General features: G+C 35.5%; 1 protein-coding gene across 1 annotated transcript in view; it reads left to right on the top strand.

Annotated features, from left to right (window-relative positions):
• NETO1 (neuropilin and tolloid like 1) overlaps positions 1-22,307 on the top strand; it is a 65,372-nt gene extending 43,065 nt beyond the window's left edge. Inside the window, exons 7-11 of the mRNA XM_027650995.1 lie at positions 5,007-5,235; positions 16,368-16,481; positions 18,771-19,329; positions 20,469-20,543; positions 21,782-22,307. Coding sequence (XP_027506796.1) covers positions 5,007-5,235; positions 16,368-16,481; positions 18,771-19,329; positions 20,469-20,529 — 963 coding nt within the window. The 3' untranslated portion in view covers positions 20,530-20,543; positions 21,782-22,307. The remainder of the gene's footprint in view (positions 1-5,006; positions 5,236-16,367; positions 16,482-18,770; positions 19,330-20,468; positions 20,544-21,781) is intronic.
• Positions 22,308-22,658: the final 351 nt, after the last annotated feature.

Below are 22,658 nucleotides of genomic sequence, written 5' to 3'. Positions count from 1 at the left end.
ACAGAAGGCCCAAAATTCTAAAAAACACCCAACCAACCAACCAAAAATACAAACAGAATATGTACTGTTAACACTTTTGGATTGAAGTAATGTTAATTGAAAAAAAGTTTAAGATCCAAGCAAGAAGATAGGCCACATAAGAAGGCAAATTCAAGCATCATCAGTAATATGCTTTTTAGGCTGGTATACTTGGCGCCTTGCTGCCTTGAAGGGGATTAATTAGTGTTGCACAATCTGCCCTAAAAAACAGGGCTTCTTAGGCCTAAGTACTCTAGGTATCATCTTGAAAGTCCTTTGGTAATCACACAGAGCTGAAAAAGATGCAGAATAAAGCAGGTGCTGTAACTGATCACTGAGTAATGGGGAAGGACATAGGATGATTTAACCAAGTCCTGTGCTTACAAATGAATTAAATGAACCCAGAAGCTGAATATGCAAAATCTGGACATTATGCTTAGATGGAGCTGAGGTTTTTCTCTTATGTCTAAATTACTTTTGGCAGCTGAACGATGGTTTTTTGTTTGTTTGGTTTGGTTTCATTTAGAGGGACTGAGTGTCTGTGCACATATATTAAGTCTGATACAGGGAGATGGTTTGAAGCTTTTCCTGACTAGTCTGATCAATCATGTTGTCAGCCCTAACATTCAGTGATTGATTAAAAAGCAGAACTCATCAAAAGTGGATCACTATGAAGAGATTATAATCTGACCATTTTACTGAGGTTTATAGTTTATAATGGGTTGGGGTTTTTTTCCTAGTACATGCAATCAGACATTTCTGTTGTTTTCAAATTTAAAAAATAATAAAACTTATCCAGCATTTTCCTTTTTGATAATTGTTCATTATTACAATACAAATCTTAAAGATGACAAGATAATTATTTAAAATATAATGTGACTGAGTGTAAATTATATATGCCACAGTTGCAGTGAGGCTTAATCAGTTTTGTTGCTAATGACACTGGCATTTGCAGTGACATCTCAAAATTCAGTAAATCTAATACTTGAGCAGCCCACTCTTCTAGGTAATGTGGAACTGATGATTTGAAGAAAGTGTCTTATTAGAACTTAGCAGCAAAAATATGAAAGAAGATATGGCAGTTATGTTCCTTTCAAAGAAGATGTTCTCTTCAACAAGAATGCCCTGATTGTGGTAATATAATGTGTCAGTATCTATGGAAATGTTCATTTCAAAAGCTTCTATTGGCATCAGTGAAAAAATTCTTAATGAAAGCAGATGGTGGTTGAGTTGGTTACCTCTTCTTTAGCTCATTTGTTTTCTTTCAGGGGAACAAAGTTCCTTATCCACTACTGGTAGAAGTAATGGCTACAGTAAAGTAAAGGCTAAGGTCTTTGTAAATTACTTAACCAGAAATATTGATAATTTTTATTTCACTTTCTGATTAATTTCTTTTAGTGAGATCCACATACCAGTGAAAGTAATGAGAATATTGCCACTGATTTCAAAAAGCTATGTATAGGGAACATTTTGCATTAGGTAAGACTTTGTCATATAATCAGTTTTATTCTTTCCTCGGGGAACTCAATTTATTAGTCATTTTCTTCTACTAGTGTGGGTCTTACAGCCAGTGACAGGAACAATTGCAAATATATACTTATAAAACCATAAAAGTTGGCAGAGGCGTGCAGATGCAATTAAATTATTCCAGTGCTTTAAAATAAAATCTGATCCAACATCAGATTGTCAGTGTAGGTAATCAGTTTCCTGTTTCTGAAAATTCACTGCAGTCTTAATCCAAAGATCTGATCCAAATAAGTAAATGGAAAAATACCCACTGATTTCAGTGAGTGTTGTATCAAGTCCTCATTATTTTATATAAAGTTCTAGGAGTAGTCATCTCCAAAGGAGATTTTGAGAATGAAAATCCAACTCACCTCAGAATATCAGGAATTTGTTTTGTCTAATTTATGAAACTTCATGCCATTGGAGAAGGTGGCATCTTTCTTCTGTAGGATAGATGTAGATTTTTAAATCAAATATTTCTTTCCAGTGCCTATCAAGTCTATATATGTTATGATGTTAGCGGAATTTCTCGGACAGAGGAATGAACTGGTATGACTGACAGCAGAATTCAGTCCTAGGAAGAACTGAAAGTGTTGTCTGCTTCACTGAAAGACTCAAAGCAAAATGCTAAGTTATTATTCTCTTGAATCCTTTTCAGCATTTATGACTGCTACTCTAAGAAATATTTTTCATTTTATAAGGCTAGTGTGATGCCAGAAACTAGAGAATGTCAAATGATAAACCCATAAAAATAAGATTTTGGGTGTACTGTTTTATGAATAGGATGTTTGAGCAGAACAGGAATAATTGATGAATGCTGGAAATTGCTGTGAGAGATGGTATTTTGTAACCATAGTGAGGATTAGCACACATTTCTTGTAAGAATGAAAACTCATAAAAGTTGCATCTCAGTACTGAAATAGGATACCCTTTACAAGCTAGACATGTGCTTATATATATGTATATGCACATACACTTGTACATATAAATGCATATATATATGAGAAAGCAGGGTAGAAATAAAGAACATGTGAACAAGAAGGAGAGGTCTTTCACTCAGTAGGTGTAATTTTACTGTTATTCTGTAGTCAGACTAAGATAATTTTTTTTTCTGGAATAAATAAGAGCTTTCCTGAAAATTGGAATAGATAAAAATGTGATAAAAATGTGATGTGATACATTGCATTATATTTGTGTGGTCTATCATATATATGTAGTATATTGTAACATACAGATGGCATACATATGATAGGTATATATAGTGTTAAAGTCATGATTCATGACAATAATATGTTGGAAGCCATCTGTTCTTCTCTGTGAGACAGTGATCTGACATGCTTTGCTTCCTGGAAAACAGTCACATTTATACAATATTACATAAAATCAGTGGCAGGAGGGTTTTATTGCATTACCCGTAACAAAACTGGCAAGCACTGGAGCACCTGTCTGAAGCAGACTAACACTGTTAATGGAGAAAAAGAAAAGCAAAGTGTGCATTTAACTCCCTGTTGTAAGTTATGCAGAGATGGACTATGGACTCTCTCAGCAGATTCCCAGGGGAGGCTGGGTGCCAGGGCTGCACAGCCTGTTACACTCTTGTTTGAGCAGGAGCAACTGGTCTTCAGGACACAGAAGCAGTTCTCTGGTGTATCCCAGCTGTGGGCCAGTTGCTGGGTGTGGATATCATGGCTCTGCCTCTTCCCATACCTCCCTCCCCCATGTGTAATCTTTCTCTGTCAGGACAATAGTATGCATCATTCCACTGCTTTACTGGAGCAACCAATACATGAAGTGAAAAACACTATGAAAAGTATACCTTCACGTAAGATATTTCTATCTAAATATTTCTTTGTGTATTGGTCTTAACTGCTCCATTTCATAGAGACCAATACAAACAGCTTCTTAATTTATAGCATGTTAAACCCAAGATACATGGTGAAAGTAGAATTCAGTTAACTGAGTTTAACTGAAATATGTTCCTCTGAATTATTCTGAAGGATGGGAAGGATGGAACATAAGTAAGGGTTACTGTAAGAAATAACATACTAGAAAAAAGTTTGGCAAACAGAATGAAACAGTATACCAAATTTCATTTGCTAGTAAAATTTTTTTCTACAAATACTCTTTTTAGAGAAACACTTATGCAAAGCCTAACAAGGAATGAAAATGTACCATAATATGCTACCTGAAAAGGCTCATAAAAAAAATCTGAGCTATTATTAAACAGTAGCACGTTGCTTAAGAGCACATAATGCCTAAACCATAAGAGCTTTAATGTATTCATGAAGTAAAATGGTGAGTCCTGTTGCTACTTGGATATGCTTTGTTTGTGTACTTTATGCAAAGTCAGAGAAGTGTATTAAAGCAATTGTTCTGTGCATGTAAAAAAATACCTGAAGTCAATAAAGTTGTTTCAAAAAAAGTATATTTTATGTCTAATACAGTGGGGTTTCTTTTTTGGTTATTTTTTCAAGTGGAGATGCATACAGCTCTATACTGGATATGTTTACTCTCTTTTTATACTATTTTTGCAGTAATTCACCCTGAAGTCTCCCAGGTACCTTTGACAGTTTGATTATGTGTCATGTATCTATTGAAAATACTACTTGCCTTCTTTGTTAATGGAATATTTGATTTTGCTTGTATAATCAAATGTTTTTAAAATTAGTGATTTTCCCTGTTGAAGTCCATATACATTTGAATATAAGATGATAGCCTTTTATGGTCACCCCTGCTTCTTTTTAGGTAGATTTAAAGAGTTCTTTGCAAAAGGCACTAAATCTATTGCTTTGTGAGACAGTTTGTATGCAAGAGACATTTCCTAAGAAACTTTCTAGGTTTCTAGAAGTTTCCACAAAGTAAGCCTGATTTCAACCTTGTTAAATTATGAAATTATATACCACAATGTGTTGTGTAGAAGAGCCAAGATGGTGGAAAAATTGCCTGAGGAAAGGTAAAAAGAGTAATGATTGATTTCTGCTTGGCTCTCAGATTCTCACTTCCTGAACCAGTGTAGCAGGGACATAGAAAGATGACACATATTGACTCTGGGGAGGGAGATGCAATGATTTGCCTTATTATTTTCCATGCCAGGCATGTAATAGAGCAATATTGTGCCAAGCAGTGAAAGAAGAAATTTCTAGCTTATCTGTCCTTCAGCTTGAAGAACTGTCGTACATATTTCTGAAAGAGAGGTATATATTTTGAAATTAGGACCTTATAGCAAATAAGAACAAAAAAGTACCTAGATCTTCTGATAGAGTCGAAGCAGGACAAAATACCAGGAAATACAAACAGTACTCAGTTTACATATAAATGCCCTTACAAGAAAGTGCCCTGTGGATCACCAGCTCCAGAAAAATTATTCTGATTGTGGTGTTGTGTACTTTTTCTCCTACAGGGTAGAGCAAAGTTGCTTAATGTTTTTTCAGTCATTCTCAAATATCTGTACATGTTACCTTTGTTGTCTGATTGATTCATAGATCTATTTGCGATTCTTGGACTACGAGATGCAGAATTCCAATGAATGCAAAAGGAATTTTGTAGCTGTCTATGATGGAAGCAGCTCCGTGGAGGATTTGAAAGCAAAGTTTTGCAGCACTGTTGCTAATGATGTAATGCTGCGGACAGGTCTTGGTGTAATCCGCATGTGGGCAGATGAAGGCAGTCGAAACAGCCGATTCCAGATGCTCTTCACATCTTTCCAAGAACGTAAGACCCTAATCAATGCATCTGCCTTTCAGTTTGTTAAATGATACAAGTCCCCAAATCTGTTAATATTTTCTTCATGCAGAGTAGTCACTGAAGAATGTTGCCAAACAAGCCTATGTAAATATTCAGAACAGTTTTTATTCCATGCATTGGTAGTGAGCAATAATTTGTAATGCAGTAGCATTTGGGGCATTTGGAGCTAATTCAAAGACAGGAAAACAGGTAGAAGCAGTCATGACCTGTAAAGTCATATGACCATGACTTTTGTCTGATCCCCAAGTTACCAAGGTGGTATGCCTCAATTTTCCTTACACAACATGGAAAATAATACAACTCTGAAGGTTTTTATCTAGTCTGATCCTTTTTTATGAATTTGATTTTTTAGATTCCATTCTAATATGCATTTGAAAAATACCCTATGATTATTTTATCACAGTTCGTGGGTGTGTGCACATATCAATAAACATATGTCAGAGATTGTTAAGCAAAGAATTTACATTTTTGTAGCAACAAAAGCTTTCTAAAAACCTTACATATTTCAGTTAATATTCTGTCTATGTGCCTTACTTGCATTTAAATGTTTATATGAATTCTGGACTCAGATGATAAGCAAAATAGGCTTTAAAATAAAAAAAAGGTAGTTCTAGCCAGCCTAAGAAGACAAACACACAGTCAAACCAACATCAAAAAACCTCAACAAAACCCAATAATTCCATTCACTGAAAATGATTGACCCAGCTAATCCTGTGAAAGACCTGTGAAAGATATCAATTTGTTTTCTTTGGTGGAAATAATACATATTTGGTCTCTTGAGAAAGGTGTATATGCATTTATTTTCATATGCTGGTTCATGTTAATTTTTAATGTGTTTTTTGGTTTGTGCATCACATGTCTGACAGAAAGATTTCTGTGCTGCTGTCAGTGGTTATAATGAAGGCTCAATCCTACCAAACACATTCTTCATCTGCATTCTGTGTGTGTGTACCCTTCAATGAGGCAATGAGACTCTGTTTAGAACAACCTCCCTAATTCTTTAATTATGGCTCTGATTAAAAATTTCTGACAGTTTACATGCCTGAAACTGCATGAGCCACTTTATTCTCACACTTGCAGCCTTATGGATTATATTTTTCTTGCCTGTAAATCAGGTCAGGGTCTAAAAGGTATTGAGAACCCTCAGTTGAGATGATACTGTCCTTTCTCATTTCTGCAACTGGAGATATCTTGAATATTCAAGATCTGATTCATTTTTTCACAAGGCATCTTGATCTGTTACCTTAGAAACAACTGCATAGACACTGGAGGTTCACAGCATATAAAGAACTGGAGAGTGAAACACTATGATGACTAACTTGAAATGAAGGTTTGAATAAGTGTGTGTTTGCAAATCTCTCATATTTTAAAGAAAATAAGGAAAAATGAGTGTTTTTTTTTCTCTTACAGTATTCCTAATATATTTATCTGACATGCTACATCTTATGAGCTACTCCATTCTTGTAAGAAAATGACAATTTATACTGCAGGGTATTCTGACTGGTAAATTCAAAATACTGATGTGTTTTCTGTAAATTCACTCTGAACAGTCATTGCTCACTAAAAGCTGAAAAATTATTAAAGGCTAAATTGTTCTTTGAAATTTGTCTTCACAACCTGCTCATAAATAATAGAAGAAACTGCATCTGTGATTGTAATACTGGAAACTGACTTTAAAGATTTAAAGGTTATGCAGATGGTGCTTTCTGTGTCATGTCAGTTGTCTGTAAGTCCTGCCCTATGCTGCATACTGGTGCTGGCTGTCAGAAGTCAGCTAGAACAGATGTCAGTGAGACGCGCTGCGAGACACATCTCATAGCATGTAAACTGCAACATCTTTCAACAGCATGTGGGAATAATTAGATCATCTACATGGAAGAGAAGGAATGTCAGACCTCATTCAGGGAGATGTGCATCAGGGAACAGACACCTGTGTCTCTATTTGGGGACAAAGATGAAAAATTCTATGTTGTTAATCTAGAGCTGAGAAAGGAAAAAAATAGAAGATTGTGTTAATGTTGCGGTTATGTGCAGGACAAAGAGTGCAAAAGTAGAATTCTGGTACTGTTCCTGTCAGAATGACCAGGAGATGTTGTAATCTGTTGCTCCCCAAGTTCCTCTCCTTAATGTGGAATTAAACTGTTGAGACTGTGACTCTTCCCTTACACAAGGCTCTGTGAACTCAAAGTGGTATTTTTTGGAAACAGGCTACTGAGCCTGAGCAACATTTTCTTTCAGTATAAGTCTGTTCAGTGTTAATTCTTGTTATAGAACCATTTCCTGGGGATGTAACATTTGTGTAGAATAGAGAAGTCCTAAAGAGATTTCTTATATGATTATTTTCATATGTTTTGATCATGTGTTCCAAATATGTATGCATTTTTTGCTGGCATCTGAAAAGTGGTCTTACAAGTTTCCAAACCACCAGCAATGATACTTTCAGAGCAGCAGTGCTATAAATATGTCTGAAGGAAAGGCATATAATGCATGGGGTTTCCTATGCCAGAAAATCAGTAATGATTTTCACATCATCAAGATAGTAGTAGAGCTCTAAGTAACACTTAATAACCAATTAATTTTTAATAGGTGATAATTTACAGTATGATCTGATATTTCATTATCAGCATTATTAGTTATTCCAACTGTCATTATAGGATTTTTTTCTGCTTATGTCCTTACCTTTTTAATATTTAAGATATCTTCTAAGCATAATCATATTTTTATGTATGGTAGTCACTATCTACACTAGATTTTAAATATCCAATAAATTAATATAAGAATGAGAAAAAAAAGAAAACAAGAAAGCTGGTGTCATCAAAAGGTGTCTGTTCATCTGGTAAGAAGACTTGAAAAATGAGTCTTTGTTTTTTTACCCACTGACTAACTGTTAATTTCATTTTCCATGATTGGAGAGTGATCTCCAGTCTGATTAATGACAGACATGCTACACCTACAGCTTCTTCAAAGAGCTGTTCCTCAGCAGACACACCTACACTTTAGCCTAAAAGAAGGTTTGTAGAACCAGGACATATGGGATAAGAGAAAAACTCTCTGTATGCACAGCAGGCAAGATGTTTGCTCTCTCACCTCTGACTGCTCTTTAGTAGCACTGCTTCCTTCTCTGCCCATAACCCTGCACCAGAAACCCCAGTCCAGAAAAACATCATTCCTTCTCTTATTTTATTGTGCCTTTGAGCTCTAAGCCTGTTTTTAAAGCCCTGTCACGTGTGACTTTTCTAATGGAGCACAAGTTCTATCATTCTTATTTTATTTTTAATAACAAAAACCGTATTGGATAGAAATCTAAGGACATTGTCAGGGGAGTAGTGAGGAGCTTTATCAAATAAGAGCACCCAAGTCCTTGTTTACAGACTTGAAGGTGATCACCCAGCACGGGTGATGGGGAAAAGGGGCTTCAGGTGTGCAGTGTTAAGGAATGTGTTTATTGTGGTAAAGCTAAGGGAACTCCTGAAAAAGAGAACAACAAGGTGATAAGCCACGTGGATGTCGATCTCCTCTCAAACAACCAGCAGCAGGACAAGAGGGCACAGTCTTAAGCTGTACCAGAGGAGGTTTAGGTTGGATGTTAGGAAGAAATTCTTTATAGAGAGAGTAATCGGACATTGGAATGGGCTGCCCAAGGAGGTGTTGGATTCACCATCCCTGAAGGTTTTTAAGATGAGACTGGATGGGGCACTCAATGCCATGGTCTAGTAACCACGGCGGTGTTGGATCAAGGGTTGGACTTGATGATCTTGGAGGTATTTTCCATCTCGGTTGATTCTATGAAGTGCAACACGTGAACAGGCGGTTTCCCTTTGCAAAGACTTAGGAATATAAACAGATTGCAGCTTTGCTGATTTTGGTGTCTGCTTCTGCACTAATACATTAAAAAAAACCACTGGGATTGCCTCCTTCCTGATGAGCGCTCATCTGTGATTTTCTTCCTTTCTGTGCTGTTTGCAGTTATCTCTGGTAAAAAACCTTCCCTGGCTAAGCATTCCAGTGACTCTCTGACCCTGAACAAAAAAATGTTTGTGGTGCCTAGAGTGTATAAACTGAACACAGACTGGACCTCTGAGCACATGCTCCTGAGCTGCCATTCTCTGGTGAGCTTGTATAGGAAAAAAATAAGACCAACCAAAACCCAACCAACCAACCAAAACAAAAAAAAACCTGGAAAAACCAAAACTAAAAACCAAATAAAACCAAACAAAACCAAAACAAAACCCCCCTACAACAAATGAAACAACGAAAAAACTGTAACCAAAACCAAACCAAACCCAAAACCCACAAGCCCACCCCCAAACAAACAAAAATGCGTGAAACCACATATAGATTTTTTTTAAAGACAAGATTATCGATGTGTATCTGGTATTAACTATTCATAAAAGTTACATTTATCTTGAACAGACCTGTCTGAAGATGACTGAGAAATAACATTTAGTATTAAGCACATTTCATTGTCAAGTTTCTGTGTTTTAATAACTTTTTTATTTCATTGATGGCAAATGAAAAGATAATAATTTTACTTTAGATGATATACTTGTAGTGTACAGTACTAAAACCAGCTTAATAATTTTATAATTTTAATAAGTCAACTGAAACAGTCTCTCAGCATGACTGATGAATTTTTCCTTGAAAAGGCTGCTAGAAAACTTCTTCCCCTTTTTCAAGGATGATTCAAGGAACATTTGAAGAATTTCATTTTTCTTCCTCTTGTGGAGGAAAGAAAGCTCTATATTTCAGGAATGAACAATAGAAAAATCCAGATGATCTGTACTTAAAGAATTCACATGCAGAGCATGATGCAATGAACTGCCTTGAGTAGATGAAGAGTAGGTGTGAAATGTCTAACAACTTCAGTGTAAAAGTGTTTCTTACATCTAACCATTGTTAAAATTTCATATTTTTCCCATTTATCCTTAGGAAGAAGTAAGACCTCTCAAACATGTTATGACAAGAAGGGAAGGGGGGGAAGAGGGCTAAGACTAAAAATAGCAAGTGGTGTAGGGCATTTGTCTAAGATTATCGAGTCCTGGCCTGAAATCCCTGCCTTGAAACAGGCTTAAAGGGTAAATCCACATAGTTCACTGAAGGATGACATAGGCACCCAAGCTAGGTTACTCAGATCTAGTTCACACTCCAGAAGCAAAGGAGTTGCACTAATGCTGTACGGTGTAAGAAATAGTGGTAAGAAATAGTGTAAATATACTGGGGAAAGCACTGCACTGAAGTGGAACAGCCAGGCTTCACACGAGTTCCATAACAATTCTACTATTAACTCCATCTTGTAAACATGTTTTGACCTGGCCATGTTTGTATTTTATATCCAAAGTAACCTGAAATACCCAACAAAATTATGCTCAATGCACAAAGCAATATATTTCGTTATTAATGTGATAATATCAGAAAAGTGTAATAATCTTTAATAACATGGATTATTTAATTTCTGTATCGCTTTCTAAATATTTTCATTTTATAGTACAAACTGGAATGCATTGCTTGTGATTATTTATTTTAGTGTCTAAGTGAAAGCAGTATAATTATATTTTTAAATATAAATTATGACTTCTTTTATTTCATCTTGTTTTGTTAAAATGGCACATTGAAGAACTGTTAATACACTTCATGGTTCTCTGCCTTAAGGCTATTCAGGATTAAAATATTTGTTTTGGATTAATAAATGAAAAAGTATATGGACACGTGCATTTCTAAAAGCTTCCCATAGTAAGAAAATATAGACAACTATATTGGTTCAATTTTTATGAATTTGAAAAGCAGTAGCAAACACAAGCTTTTTTTGAATGCTGTGATGGTAACCTTATGGAAATATGAGTAATATAAAAATCTCCTAATTTGTACTAGAAGCAAAATATATTTATATGGCCAGTAATAGAAACAGCATTGTTATTATTATAGTTGTGGTTTTTTAAGTGCACATTTCCTAAACCTGAAAAAGATTGGAATATCATTTTTATTCCTGGTAACTCGCTTATATATCATCTAGGATAAGGGCACCATCTTGTGTTCAATATAAATACTCATTGTAAAGAAGATGATGTTACATTATAATGAATTCAATAACTATAAAATTTGTTTGTATATTAAGATATGAGGTATTCTTATAGCACCCATATTCATAAAAAGAAAATATCATAATTAAAAAATAAAATGAAAACTTTTGAAGCTTTTCATTGTGTATATGATTTTATACAAACTGTAATTTTATATAAAAATATCAGTTCAAATCCAGACTAGAAAAAGAACCTTTAATAATATTTTTTCTTTACTTAGTGATTTAATTTAGACTGTAGTGTTTTCATACAGTAAAAATTTATCAAAGGTCTAAATTTATTAAAACACATCAGATTGAATTATATGTGTAGTTCCAATTTGCTCACTTTTGTTATAATCATTGTGAATTCTTCATTATGCTGAATATGCTATCTCACCTATTTCTAGGCCAGTACCTTGTCAGAGTTTGATGCAAGGCAGGTTTGAGACACAGGAGAAATTATGTAATTGTGTGTTCCCAGCTGTTACTTCTGATCTAATTATGAAGTCACTTTTTTCATGGAGGGGTTGGAAGGGACTCCAGGATGTGGTTTAGTCCAATCCTTCGGCTGAAAGCAGGGCCAGTTACAGCAGGTTGCGTCCAGTTGTGTTTTTAATATCTTCAATGATGGAGACTCCACAAGCTCTCTGGTAAACAAGCTCCTGCATAGTGTCTGACCGGCCTCAAAGTAGAAGTTTGTTCTTGGATTTTAAAGGGAATTGCCTATGTTTAATTTAGTGCTTCTTACTTCTTGTCTTCTCACTGGACATCGTTGAGAAGAGCTTGGTTCTGTCTTCTTTACTCCCTCCCATTGGGTATTTGTATGCATGGACAAGAGCCTACATGAGCCTTCTCTTCTTCAGGTTGAACAGTCTGAAGTCTCTTAGCCTCTCTTTACATGTCTGATGTCTCAAGCCTTAGAGGGGAAGGATCATATCTCTCAACCTGCTGACAATTCTGTTTCTAATGCAGCCCAGCATATTGGTGGCATTCTTTGCCACAAGGGCACAATGTTGGCCCATGGTCACCTTATTGCATAACAGAACCTATTCTGCAAACTTCCTTTCCAGACAGTCAGTCCCCAGCATGTACCAGTGCATGAAGTTATTCTTTCCCAGAGACAGGACTTTGCATTTCCTTTTGTTGATGTTTGACATTCATTTCTGTTCAGCCTGTTGAGGCCCCGATCAGCATGACTTTAAAGAGATAATCAAGAGTGGCTTCACAGTAATATTAGCCAACTTATTCCCTCTTTGCAGCATCCTGAATTTCACCATCTCATACTTGCTGCAGCCAGGGCTGCTCCTGACATTCACATCGTTGCTTGGTTCTTGTTTATGAGTGTGAGGCACAGCAGAGCTACCTTCATCATCTCCCTGATTACCTATGTCAGGAAGCTATCAGTGCTCTCTGGAAGCTTCCTGGATTGCTTGTGCCCTGCTGTGTTGCCCTCTACAGGATTAAAATCCCCATAAAGACCGGGGCCCGTGAATGTGAGGCTGTTTCCTGCTACCTAGATTTTGTTGACTTCTTGACCATGATCAAGTAGTACAGACACAAAGTACAGTATTAGTAGCTGTGGGCTGACACTGGGCTTTCCACTAATCATGACCCAACAGCTCTCACTTGGCTCCTCACTTAAGTGAGCTTTCTCTGTTCCTGCTGCTCTCTCATATAAAGGGCATTTATATAGTCATGGGGAAAACCACAGAGTGATAGAGCACAGCTCCTGCTGTGTGGAGATGCTTGTGTTGTTTAATCTAGTTGAAGTTAATGATAGCGGGGGCTTCCTTTTGTGAAAAAATTCCACAAGCTTGATGTCACATACCTTGACTGCTTGATTCCGCTCCCATCCTGAGTTCTCTAACAGCTTCAGAAAAGCATCAGGACCAGATATATCTTGCTATAAAAGAAACTTGTTTACTATCGGTTCATTTATCTTTTTGCTATTACTAGAATGTCTTTGATACAACATCCCAAGAGCTCATTGCTGTGCCTTTTCAAGGGCAAGGAAACTAATTCTTCCAATGTACAATGGGACCGACAAGTTTTCAGCTTCCCTAGACGCTTTCATTCATTCTAGCAAAAAACCTTAATTAGAGTGGAGAAAATATGACCCTAACCCTAACCCTAACCTCTTGACAATCTTAATCAATCTGGGTTCATGGGACCACAGAGAGAACTTGACTATACTACTTTTATAAATATGAAAAAGAAGGGGCTGTTTGTCACTAGTTTTCTGAATCTTACATTTGTGTTTCTTTCCTGTTAAATTTTCTGTACCTGGTCTGAAATTGCTTTGCATCACTATTTATCTTGTTTTGACATTTGTTCACATACCATTTTGTTCCTCCACAGTTCAACAGCACAATTTAGAAAAACTGAAATTTTCATTCCTTTTTCTTCCTTTCTCTTACCTTTCCAGATCTCCCTGCTATCTCTTTGCATAATTAATCCTTCTTCTTAAATCTGCAGAAAAGGTCTTTCTTATTGCCCTTAATTTTTCTCTAATTTTCAAAACATTTCCTAATATTTTTCATTTGATCTTGCTGTTCCTTTCAGTGCGGAATGCCTTAATTGACATCTGCTTTTCCTGTACAGTTCCCTCTTTCTTCCTCTTCTTCCTCTTCCTTTCACTTCCTACCTACCTTCCTTTAGTTCTCCTTTTCTACTTACCACTTCTGAATTCCTTTATTTCTGCCTTGCACAACTGCCCTTTCCTCCTTTAAATTGCTGTACTTTCTTTTGGGATTTGTTTTTTTCACTATTAATCCTTTCTTTGAAGTTGCATTTAGGATTAAATCAGACTGATTTTAAAGTCATAGGCATCTAGGTGGTTCTACCTACTCAGACACAGCACTCTGTTCCCCCATTTCACTTCTAAGGTCCTTCATGCCACTCTGAATGTTTTTTGGTCTTTTTTTTTTCTTTGTGGCTTTATTAACAGAAGCTATCCTAATCTTGCAGTTGAGGTTTTTTGTTAGTTTGTTTGGGTTTTTATTTCTCCTCTTTGTTTGGTTGGTTGGTTTTTTGGTTGGTTTGTCTTTGTTTTTTTCTTCTCTTGTTCCTTTGTCACTCTTTGTACTTTCTCCATTCAGGTCTTATTTTCTTGCACACTTCCTACCTATTTACCATGATTTTGAATGGGTGGCTCTTTAGATTTTCTTAGGTTTCTCTTTTCCATAATTCTCTTCCTCTGCTTCACCTTTTTTTACTTAGAGTAGACAGTGAGACTCTTTTCTGCATGTTGGAAAGAACCAGTCCCAAAAGTTCCTCATCTGGAAACAGCTAGGCTGTGGAAGGATGATTATGCCTCTAATGTGTTACCTATATGAGGTGTCGTATCATGATGTGACACAATATCCTCCAGGCTCAGACCTCACTTTCCCCAATTGACAGCAACAGATAGATAAGGACTGTCCCAAAGTACCCTCCCTTTCTATATGCACATGCTGGTTTGTTCTTTCTGTCCATTTTAAATTAGAATCCTTTCTGTAACAAACTTACAACCTCATCAGGCTCACTGCAGCTTAGGAGATGGTATACCAGACTTAAAAAAAAAATTAACAGTGAACAGAAGCACGCTGGTTGATGTCTTCAGCATTGGCTAAGACATATAGTATATGTATGCTGTTATACCTGAGTGAGCAGTTGCATATTTGAGGGTGTACACTTTGATTTTGATGCCATTTACTATTTATTTAACAGACCATAAATGCTCCAAATAAGCCATTATAGTCAGTTATGGATATCTGAACTTAAACACTTATTGAAGAGTGGATTTTTTGTCATGATATATGGAGTCATTAAGTTCTACAATATAAATACTTTGTACTGTCCTTAGTTTGCAAATCACTAAAGCAGTTGTCTGCTCTGAGCCAGTCTCTGCACTGTGCATATATGTTGTCACAGAAATTGCTTTTAAAGTTGCAGAGGAGAATAATTGCTATGAAGCATCAAATTCGAAGTATAAATAGTATGAGCATCATAACTCCTTTCTGATTAGTTAAGTCATAGTTTATTTTTTATCTTTCCCTTAAAAATAATTATAATAATGCTTTTGGGTGGTTTGAACTAAAAAAATACATAAGGAGTTAATTTTTACTGATTTAACACTGATAAAGTTTGTAGCTCTTCTAAATGAAGGAAGGTCTTCTGGTTTGGTTTTAATAAAAAAAATATGAGGAGTAATTTATCTTTACTGTGTCATATGCTTTTGGAGTAGTAGCTTCACAATGCCGACACCTCATCATCTCCCAACACTTCCATAAACAGCACAGATTAGCAAGCATGTATGATTTTTTTCTGATGACTTCCAACCAACTTCTTCATAGTAATAATAGATGGCCATCAGTAAAGCCTTTTTCCTGCAGCTTTAATCTGCATGCATCTTCTAGATCATGGGCTTCAGGGACACTGAAGACTGCTGCTTTTATTAATCTTCATACTTGTGATCAAAGTGGTGCTTCTTAACTGTAGCCTTTCTCATGACTAAGAGGTTTTGTAAAATAATTTTACTTTCTCTGTGTATAAATGCTCAGGTATCATTTATTTATAGGGGCCCTAAAGTGACTTCTTCAAGTCACACAAGTTTTCTTATAAAGCTTGAGTTTCAGCAACAAACTTTAAAAGAAATTATTTCCTATACACTAGATCTGTCTGGGATGCAATTAACTCTTTTCCTAGCAGCCCATAGGGAGATGTATTTTGCATCTGTGGCTAAAATTGTTGATAACGTATCAATGATGCCCCATCAATGGGCCAATCAACAGGCCATCCCACTATGACCATGATAATCAGGCTAAGGGAAAGTCCAGTCATCTTAGACAAAATTGAAAATCTCTTGCCATAGAGTAATAAAAAGTGTGTGACTGTCAATTGAGTGCTGTCAATGCTGCATTTCAAATAATTGTTATGCTCAAGGAACCTCTGTTGTATAGTTTTTTCCTATCACAGATTACATGACCACTCCTAGATGTGTGTGTTGTGGAATGCTGAATTATTTGCTACTTAATACCAGTTTTTTCTCTCTTGTTTTTAGCTCCTTGTGAAGCCAACACATTCTTTTGCCACAGTAATATGTGTATAAATAATACACTGGTCTGCAACGGGCTCCAGAACTGCGTGTATCCCTGGGATGAAAACCACTGCAAAGGTAATGTTTAGGATTGAAAAAGTCAAATCATGTACACTGCATGAGATTCAGCAAATGATTCTCAGTTTCTTGTTAAGTGTATGCCAGGTTCATGAAAACTCAGGAAGAGTAATTCAGGAAGAGCATACGTCAAGCAATAGAGAAAATGAAGGGAGCTAAAAAATGCCGATGGATCTTACTTTCAGTGTTTGTATTCATGATGTGTCGTGTTGCATTGGTTACATCCTTCTGGCTGGCTATATGCTTCTGGGAGCCTTTCTGATCACTTCGTCTCTGTTTCCCATACAATTTAAAGTATAATTAAAAGTAATGTTTCAGTTCCTTTGTCATAGGTACTTTTGTAGTGGAGTAACATATGGGTAGCAGGTGTCTTTTAGCTGCATGCTATGCCCATAACAGGCCATGTAGTTTTAAAAGCCGAGGTGAAGTGGAATTTACACTGCAAGAAAGCAAAGAAATCCAACTATAATAGAGTGAAATTGAAGAGTGAGGAACAAGCACAGGAAATCAGGTGTAATGTCTGTTTCATAGGGAGGGAGGGATGTTCCTCACCATGTGTTGGCAGCGGTTTCTGCATATTGCTGTGTTTCTGAAAAAAAAAAAAAGTCAGCATCTGTGTTGTCTTCAGGGAAAAGAGCTTAACTAACTTACATTGCAGGCTTGGGAGACAGTTTGCTTCCCTCCTGCCCACCCCCATCCACCCCCACCCCCCCCGATGCAGATTTGTTCCTGGAAACATGGGATATGCCAAATTTAGGAACCAATCAAGAAAAAATTCAGAATGAGGTGGATTAACAGTCAGCCCATAAGTCTGCTGAAGCCTGTAAAATCCTGACAAGCAGTGCAATAGGGTAAAACACAAATGAAAGCATACCTCAGAAGAACACAAACTGTGGCATAGCATAATATTCTTCAAAGATACTAAACATACAACTGGGAAATAATTATTCATTCTGTAGTTCTTCAGAACAGCGGAAAACAGAAAATCTTCACCACTCTTTTAATTTCCAGAATGATTTTCATCTTTCTTTTGCCAAGTATCTTTTTACTGGGTCTTGTGTGTTTATCCTCTCTCTTTTTTTTTTTAACTCTGAAAAGGAGGTTTGCTGATCCCAGCAAAAAGGTTGCTTGCTGCAGTGCTGTTTTTTCTAAGTCTGCTTTTTCTCCTGAGTCTATGTCAGTCAGTTAGAAAAACACTGGGTAAGAGTAGGCAGTGGGGAGTACTGAAAAGTTAATTTTTGGAATCTAGGAGATTCTGAAGAGATGGATGTTGCTGTTTTGGTGCCAATAATTTTCATTTCAAAGGCTTTTTGTTAAGTTCTTTGATATGTTCTAGATTGCCAAGAAAAATTACAGTAAACTTAATCACAGTTATCGAGTGTTGCTATGCCTGAGAGAGAAAGATAAGAATGCTTTCAGCTGGAATTTCTACAGGGCTCAGTCACCATCTCATGTGCCTGCAGCCATTTGAAAGCAAATCACAAAGAAAGATACACAACAGTAGGGTGAAACTGGTGTTATTTTTATTATTTTACTGCATATTTTTGTTTATCCTCATTCACAATGCAGAATTTGCTGGCTAATCTACTAGAGGCCTCTAAGTAAAGGGTAGTAGACATGATCAGCTTTTGTGTTTTTATGGCTGTTCAGAAAAGTTTTGTAAATTAATAGAAAAAAAAAAGAAATAATTTGCACCAATTTGGTTTTTTCCTTTCTCAAATCTCAGTTTGAATGATTTTTCTATTTTCTCCTGATTTAGCTTTTTCATTGAGCACTGCAGAAGTCCCAGTTAGCTCACAATTATCAGGACTTCAACACAGTTTACAATGCAACGAAAAATTTCTTTTTAAATCCTGCAAAATCTTGTTCTTCCATTGGTCCTAACGTCCTAGTTGCATATATTTACTGGAAGGGACAGAAAATAATGAAGAGAACATCTGTAACGGTCTTGGGGGCTTTAGCAGGCAAATAGAGTTCAGAGGTTACACTGAAGCCATCTGCTTGTTACAGTGGTTGCTTTTTATAAAAAAAATATATAATTCTTTCAATTAATTAATGCTACAGTAAATGACTGTCCAAGCGAATAGGCACACAGAGGACTTGTGTGTTTATTTGGCTTTCATGAATACCTGATTTCTTCCTCTTTTCTCTTTTGTTGATGAGATTGATTTAGTGAACTCAGACATATACTAGGCTCAGCTTTGTAGTAATCTGTGAACTCATCATGGTTGTTTTTATTCCTGAACTGCAATTAATGCTATGCCTTTTTTTTTTCCTCCTATCACACAGAAAAGAGAAAAGCTAACCTATTGGACCAACTTACCAATACCAGTGGGACTATAATTGGGGTGACTTCTTGCATTGTGATCATCCTCATTGTCATATCTATTATAGTACAGATCAAGCAGCCTCGTAAAAAATTTGTCCAAAGGAAAACAGACTTTGATCAAAATGTGTTCCAGGAGGTGTTTGAGCCTCCTCATTATGAGTTATGCACCCTCAGAGGGACAGGGACTACAGCTGACCTTGCTGATGTTGCAGATGACTTTGAAAATTATCATAAACTGCGGAGATCCTCTTCAAAATGCATTCATGACCATCACTGTGGATCACAAGTGTCTAGCATTAAGGGCAGCCGTAGTAACCTCAGCACAAGAGATGCTTCTGTCTTGACAGAAATACAACCCCAGCCTGTAAAACCACTTGTTCAACCCATGAACAGGAGAAATATCCTTGTCATGAAGCATAGCTACTCACAAGATGCTGCAGATGCGTGTGAGATAGATGAAATTGAAGAGGTACCAACCACAAGTCACAGGCTGTCCAGACATGATAAATCTGTTCAGCGGTCAGTATCAATAGATTTTTGATGAAGATTATTGCATAAGGACTTGATTACCCAAACATATTCCCTCTTTGTTCAGTAAAGTCGTATTTTTTTTCTTCTTTACTTATTGTTTAAATTTCTGTTTGCTGATAGTACATACTATTACATTATTTCTCTTCCTGTCTCTCTTTCTCTCATCTCTGTTCCTGATTCCTGAAGGATCCTGTATCTCAGCTTTACATTTCTACTTTATTTCTTTCTTTTATTTTTACTATTTTACACATATCCACATGCATACATACACAGGTCAACAGAGAAACAGGTACAACTTTTAAAAACCAAAGAAGATTGTGTAAATTTAGTTTTTGGAAAAGCCACATATATGTGGTTTCCTTGTAACTGAGGTGGCCTTGAGTATAATCCACTGTTGGTCTAACCATCTCTGAATCAATACATCAGTAAATAAAAAATATATGTATCCATTTTGGTGCATGACACAAGAATGAGGATCACAATCCTGGGGTAAGGAAACCCCTTTTATAATGAAATGTTAACTTTTATATAATGAATGAAAATATTTTCAAATTTTAATGTATCCGTTCCATTATTAATCACAGTATTTTTGTCATACTTAAGATAGATAGACAAATTAGAACATGAGACACCATAGTAAACTCATATATTTACATATCAAAATGAAGCTAAAAGGAATCTTTCTAATCAATAAAAAAGGAAAGTCAAGCATGATATTTTTAATAAAAGACCTATTTTTTCTATATATTGCACTTTGAATGACTGTAAATATGAATGATTAAAAGTTTACAAGCAAAAGAAAAAAGCAAAAACATTTATGAACAATACATTTAAAAAACACACATAACTTTATATATATATATTTGTTTTCTCTTCCATGCATTATTTATGCACTTCTTGTGACTGTTTACATGCCCTCCATATTTTCTTTGCACATTAAGGCATTTCTATTTCTTAAAAAAAAAAGTTATTTGACTATTTTAATCTAACTGCATGCCTGTGTAAATTACTTCATGAATACTGGTCAGATTATCAAAGTGTGCTGTTTATTAAGTATATATATGCATATATTTCTTCTTTTCTGTGCAAACACTATTATTTTGAATGAAATAGCCATAACATTCCAGGTTCTGCCTCATTGGGTCTCTAAGCAAACATGAGTCTGAGTACAACACAACTAGGGTCTAAGAGACAAACCTGAGGTAAGTAAACTTATGTATACAGCAATTGAATCATCTGTTGCTTTCCATTTCATTTGTTATTTTTCTGAAATGCATTTTAGGTCTCAAACTGTATATCACCTTGTATGGAGAGAGCCAGGGTTGAATTCTAAGAAAACTGAAAGACAGATGACCACTTTAACATTGCAAACTAAGTAAAATTTTTTAATTGCTTATTCTTGACAGTACTATAATCAGCCCCAGCTAAATGCAATCTTCATTCCAAACACCTTATAAAGTCAGGTGCTTTGCATGGCTCTTCTGTTTATTTTTTTTTATTATTATTTATGAAAATAAAATTTAGAGTCCCAGCATTTGAAATAGTACATAAAATTTGACAGTCTAACTCAGGTCAGTAAGATGTGGAACTATCTGACTTTGGTTCATTTTATTCATTCAACCTTGTGAAATGTTGGGGGAGGATTAGTGAAGTGTTGGGGGAAGAGTATGTGGTAGTACTGATAAATTTAGAGATTCTGTAGCCCTGTTGTTAATGTTTTCAAATTAAACTCACTTTTCTGAGTCTATTCCTAGACTTTTAATTTTGCATCATTTTTATCAGCATATAATCTCAATAAACATAATCTCAGATGTTTATAATAGATTTATAGATAGCTGCTAGTCTGTCAATTTATATATGTGTATATATAAACAGATATATGTATACACATTTTTATGTGTATATATGCATAAAGCAATTTTACAGGGAAAGAATCCATTAATGGTTTTATTGTTTATAGATAGAATAAGTAAATGCAGTTTTTCTGCATTTTTTCTTCAGAGAACATCTTTTAACTTTTTTCTTTTGCTTTCAGACAACTATTCATGCAGTCATGAAAACTCTGAATGGAAAAAATTATAATAAATTAGCTGTCTGAAAGAAAGAGTGGAAAATTTTATAATTTAATTTCATTGCCTTTATGCAAATCTAAGAAATATAGGCATATCTTCCGTAGCAAGATACTCCCATTGCACAATAATATATTTCTTTTGCAATTTTGTTGCTAGCCACCAAGTGCTCCTTAGTTATTAAATATATTTGGAGATTTGCTGCAAACTTGAGGAAGAAATTAGCTCCTAAGATTGACCCTTTTTTTTTTAAGCATAGTTTTATTTAAGTTTATATGTTTTATGTCTGGTTTTTACTTGTATGTTTTGTGATATGTGGAAGAAGATTTGCATTGAACTTTTGTTATATGTACGTTGTTTTCATTATATAGACTGCTTGAGAATAGTGCGCTCCTGGGTGATTTTGAACATGCTACAATGAAATATGAAACTATCGTCCTTGGAAACACCAGCTAGAGGTTTTATGGACTCTCTGACCAGCTATTCTCATGTCATGACAAAATTCAGCAAACAGTGTTGAGTAAAATTACTAGAAGGCAATAAGACTTTGGTTATTATGCTTATCAGTCATTTCTCTTTTTCTTTTTCTCTCTTCTTTTCGTTACAATTTAAATTCCCAATTTCAGGAACAATTTATTGAAATCAGGTATTTAGCCATTCATAATCACTTCAATAGAAGCATTTGTTGGATAAGCATCTAGCAATATGACTGAATTTGACATTGAGAAATTAATCTGCATGTTTGTTACTGAATATTTGAGTTGGCAAAAATCCCTTTATTAGATACATTGTAAAAAGCATGCATTCACAATTATTGCTGTTACTGTTCCATTTCTGTGTCATATGCTTGCTACTTGTAACTTTTTATATAAAAATACATAAAAAAATGTATAATAATTTCGTACCTTGAGTTTAATGGCAATGTTTTCTTTTACCTAATATATCAATCCTGTGTAATTTGGGAAATTGAGCTCAAAAAGTATCTTCTAGGAACTTGAAACCCAGATACAGCAGGAAATCATCTGTCTCTCATCCCTCGCTTACTGAAAAGCAAAATACATTTTTTTTAAGATTTAAATGGATTCATATTACATAAAGTTGATCACTTAATTTCAGTTCAGAGGTTTATGATAAGCTATGTGCTCAGTTCTGTACTCTTCATTAATTTATTTCCATGGTAATTAATAAGAAGATTGCTTCAGTGTGGTAGAGTGGCAGATATTTATCAGTTACACAAATGTTATGTCT

Source organism: Corapipo altera, unplaced genomic scaffold (genome assembly GCF_003945725.1).
Source record: "Corapipo altera isolate COAL_440 unplaced genomic scaffold, ASM394572v1 24, whole genome shotgun sequence".
In the NCBI taxonomy this organism is placed as follows: Eukaryota; Metazoa; Chordata; class Aves; order Passeriformes; family Pipridae; genus Corapipo; species Corapipo altera.
This window is presented reverse-complemented; position numbering and strand designations above follow the sequence as displayed.